This window comes from Pistacia vera, unplaced genomic scaffold (genome assembly GCF_008641045.1).
Source record: "Pistacia vera cultivar Batoury unplaced genomic scaffold, PisVer_v2 Contig197, whole genome shotgun sequence".
In the NCBI taxonomy this organism is placed as follows: Eukaryota; Viridiplantae; Streptophyta; class Magnoliopsida; order Sapindales; family Anacardiaceae; genus Pistacia; species Pistacia vera.
This window is the reverse complement of record NW_022195998.1, coordinates 1116160-1120254: the sequence shown is the minus strand read 5'-3', so window position 1 is coordinate 1120254 and position 4095 is coordinate 1116160. Positions and strand designations below refer to the sequence as shown.

Sequence of the window (4095 nt, the reverse complement as noted above, 5' to 3'; positions counted from 1 at the left end):
TGAATGGTGATCAAGCTCCAAAAGTCATTAAGCAAAGAGATAAACACTCAATCATGAAATTAAAACTCAAAGTAAATTAATTCATATATTTGAATCATTGTACAAGGTTACATCAAACCTAGCTAACAACTCAGTTCATACTTAAAAACGAAATAAAATACAAAACAAACTGAATCAAGATTCATCATTGAAAACAGCAAAAGATGGAGAAATCTTCTCTAATTTGAAGCCCAAATCTTCAATAATCTTCTCCTTCCATGAGCTGCCTCCCAATGACAACCAAGACCTTTCTCTTCCTTTTCGCTCTAATTTATACCTCTCTCACTTAAGGAGGAGCCCTAGCAACCAAAGGCCGCGTTTTATTTTTTACATTTGATGCAGGTTTCGCCTCGGCGAAGCTTTTTCCTTGCCGCGACGAGAATCTTTCGGGCCAAATTTGAGCATGATAGAGTCTGAATATGGAAAAGTGTTGAACATATGAATTTGTATCCCTTTCAATATATTCTACTCGTTCAAGAATGCACAATCCGAGTCCATAGCTCAAGTTGTGGCAGAAATACTGAAGCATGTCCAAGATGTTTTTCTTCAGTTCCCAGCGTACTTTCACGACTTCAAGCCAAGTTTTCACCCTTGTCCAGTCAAATAGAAAAACCCAAAACATGAAAGTTGTAGCTCTTCTTCTTAGCTTTCCAAAGCTTCTAAATTCAGGTCATTCCGAGTTTCAAACTCAGTTACACAATTACGCTCAAAACTGTCATTTATGCTCAAAATCATAGTTTAGGCCTGCAAACAAATAATAAGCTTAGGTAGCAATTTTGGCCCAAATGATGAAAAGTATCATAAATCCATCAAATTTAATGCAAAATCATAGAGTAAATAGGATTATCAGTGACACGTGGGGTGATCCTAGTCACTCGTTTTCAGCTTGGTTAAGGGATAAATGCCACGAATTTGACGGCCGGAGATCATGCACAAAAGATATGATGCACAATTGATAGCTTGCTTCCTCAAGTTTTTGTATCTTGAGAATGAAGGGGAGGAGGGTATTAAATAACTCACAATTGAAAAATAACATTTAATACATTTTGTTTGAGAGTTAGAAAGTAAGGAGAAAAGTATGAAGTTGTGCAGCTTGAGGTTTAAAGAGTCCAGTAGCGAGTTATAAGTTTAGGGATATATTTGTACTAAAATGTAATATCCCGGGGTGCTTGTATATTATATCATATTTTCATAAAACCAGACCGGGCAGCTTCGGAAATTCCTTTTGGTTTTGAGCAACATTTTGGTTTTGGAATCTATTTCTTAGTTTGAGATAATAGTAGGTAGATAGTCGACTCAAGCGTCCATACCAACACCAAGGACCAGGTCAAAGTTTTACGGAAAAAAATTATTTTTTTATAAATTCATAATTTATAATAAATTTTCTAATTATATTAAAAATATCTCGTGCTCATAATAATAATTACAATTCTAAAATCTCTAATTTTCCCAAAAAAAAAAATATAATATTTAGTATACACTCTCTTCTCTTATTTCTACACAATTCTTCTTTTTTTTTTTTAAAATAAACTTTGTTTATCTTCTTTATTTGTTAATGTTGTCCTCGTTTTATAAGATTATAATTTTTGTATGAAATTTAAAACTTTTTTCCACCCTCCCGAAAATAAATTTTGTTTCGTCCTCACAACCTACAAAATCCATCTAGTACACTGCAGTAAAATAAAATAGTTATATTTTAACCACAGTACTGTTAGTTAGAACAACCTCACTGCAGTAGCTACGCAGTAATCAAATTCAAAAGGATTGTATAAAACTAAGAAGAAGAAAAACTACATTTAACAAGTAACCCACAAGAAAAATATAATTCAAAATCAAAAGGAAGGTAAAATTAAGTTTAAGTTCAGACTTCTATATCCTAGTGAATGTAAACCAACAGGTGACACACAGAGTTTTGTTTTTGTTTTTTTTTTTTTTTTTTTTTTTTTTGTTTTTTTTCTTGGTTAAGATTGAGTTGTCTTTACAAAGGTCAATATTAATTTGATATGTACTATAATTAAATAAAAATGTTAGGTTTACAATCTTCTCTCGCACAACCTCCTCTCATACCCCTCGATATTAGCTCGTCATTGAATGAAACCCATTTTGCGAACTGATTAATGACAATTGTCATGTCGAGGTTGTGAGAGAAAATTATAAGATTGAATTATGACCTAACATTACTCTAAATTAAGTAGCCTATATTACGCTTTTCTCTATACACATTGTTGTTATAATATTGTATAAAATTTGAGTGACGACAAGTTTGAAATGTTTTGTGTGCGTCTGTGAACACATAATTTGGCTTGACAGAAGCATACATGCATCTGATGGAAAACACAAATTAGATGATAATACATTTGTGCTATTGCCATATTTTAGTTTGTTGAATCAGTTTTGACTTGTTACACTTGAAACTTGTGCTTCCAAATTTAAAACGTCTCTAGAATTTTTGGAATGAAGTAAATATTTACTTAATCCTCTCAACATAGTTCTCATATATTTATCCCTAACTAAGTGCTTTTAATAATGATAAATATACAGAAACCAAATTTAATATCAATATAGTACATTATCACATCAATTAACATAAGGGAGTTGGATATGGGTTGTGCGTGCAGTAAAGACCACTTAAGGAAGATATTATAACAGTAACAGATTTCTGGTTTCGTAGTTCTTCCCTTATAATAAACGTTTTTATATACGTAATGAACCCATAATTATTCTTGAAAGATACTCAACTTTCTCATGTCTCAATGTCTTACCATTTTCATTCTCCAATTTACCAAAGCAAAATTAAGAATATATAGAGGGAAGCCATTGTTTTCTAAATAAAGTTATCCGATTAAACACTGAGAATAACAACATTTCCCATATGTAGATTTCTAGATCAAAGAAGGAACTAATAAGATATAATAATTGTAATAATTTGCGTTCATCTAATCTTATCATACGAGCCAGAGTGAATAATCTCTGTACAATTAACCAACTATAGATAACAGAGTAGTAGAAGCAAAAGCTTAAAATTAAACATAAGTAAATATAAAGGAATGCATTTTCAAAGCCAAAGCGCACCCGCGTCCTTGAGGAGTGGGACCAAAGTTCCATTGATGTGACAAGCCATGAGAGTTTCGATTCCACCAAGGAGTTTCCCACCAACAAAGACGGCTGGGACAGGCTTATGCTGGCCGTCCGATGCCAGCTTAAAAAGAAGGGAATGAATCTCTTGCCCGGCTGCGTGGTGATCCAGCTCCACAATAGTCGGGCCAACTCCAAGGCCGAAGAGAAGACGCTTAGCCACAGTGCACATGCAACATCCACTCATACTGAACAACACCACCGCGTTACTGGATGCCAGATCACTCACTATCTCGTACGTCTTTTCTTCAGAGTTGAATTTGGAGATTGGGATAGCGGACTTGTTTGCATTTGCGACCTCCATTTTTTATAAGATGAACAAGGTGAAACAGAAGAGTTGATATGAAATGACTGAGACGAAGAAGAGGAATATGATGATATTATATATGTATATATCAGTGTCTGTCACGCCAGTCAAAGAGTAGAGAGGTGGGGACCCATTGAGGGGGCAGTGCCCTAAGAAATCCCAACAGAAAAGGAGACTCATACAGAGAGACCCTTAATAAGGGAAGAATCGCATGGGATTTGGGTAACTGTTGTATGTAAATATTGCATGCGTGAGCATCTGTACCATGCAGAGAGGTGGTTATCATGACTAAAGGAAACGAAACCGACAAGCCGACAAGGAACGACTGAGACGCCGTCGTTTGACGCTCAGTCTCAGTCTACCGCTTGCTTTCGTTACGGGGTCAGGTGAGAGGACAGTGACAGGCCGTCAGATTATGCTTTCTTTTAACCTCATCCCTAGGATCCGACAACAATATTTTTATTTAATTTTACCTATTTGTTTTTTTCTTCTTAGTGAAATATCCCGCCAGATTCATTTCACTCTCCTGTTTTACAAGATTACCACCTTGCCCATGCTATTCTTTTTGTGTAAGTCAGAGCACACCACATCCAAGAGGTTGAACTTACGCACAT

General features: G+C 35.0%; 1 protein-coding gene across 1 annotated transcript; it reads right to left on the bottom strand.

The window, feature by feature from the left end:
• Nucleotides 1–3094: 3094 nt before the first annotated feature.
• LOC116128090 (glutaredoxin-C9-like) lies at nt 3095–3478 on the bottom strand. Its single transcript, XM_031413752.1, has one exon. It carries the CDS (start codon nt 3476–3478, stop codon nt 3095–3097), a length of 384 nt encoding a protein of 127 aa, XP_031269612.1.
• Nucleotides 3479–4095: the final 617 nt, after the last annotated feature.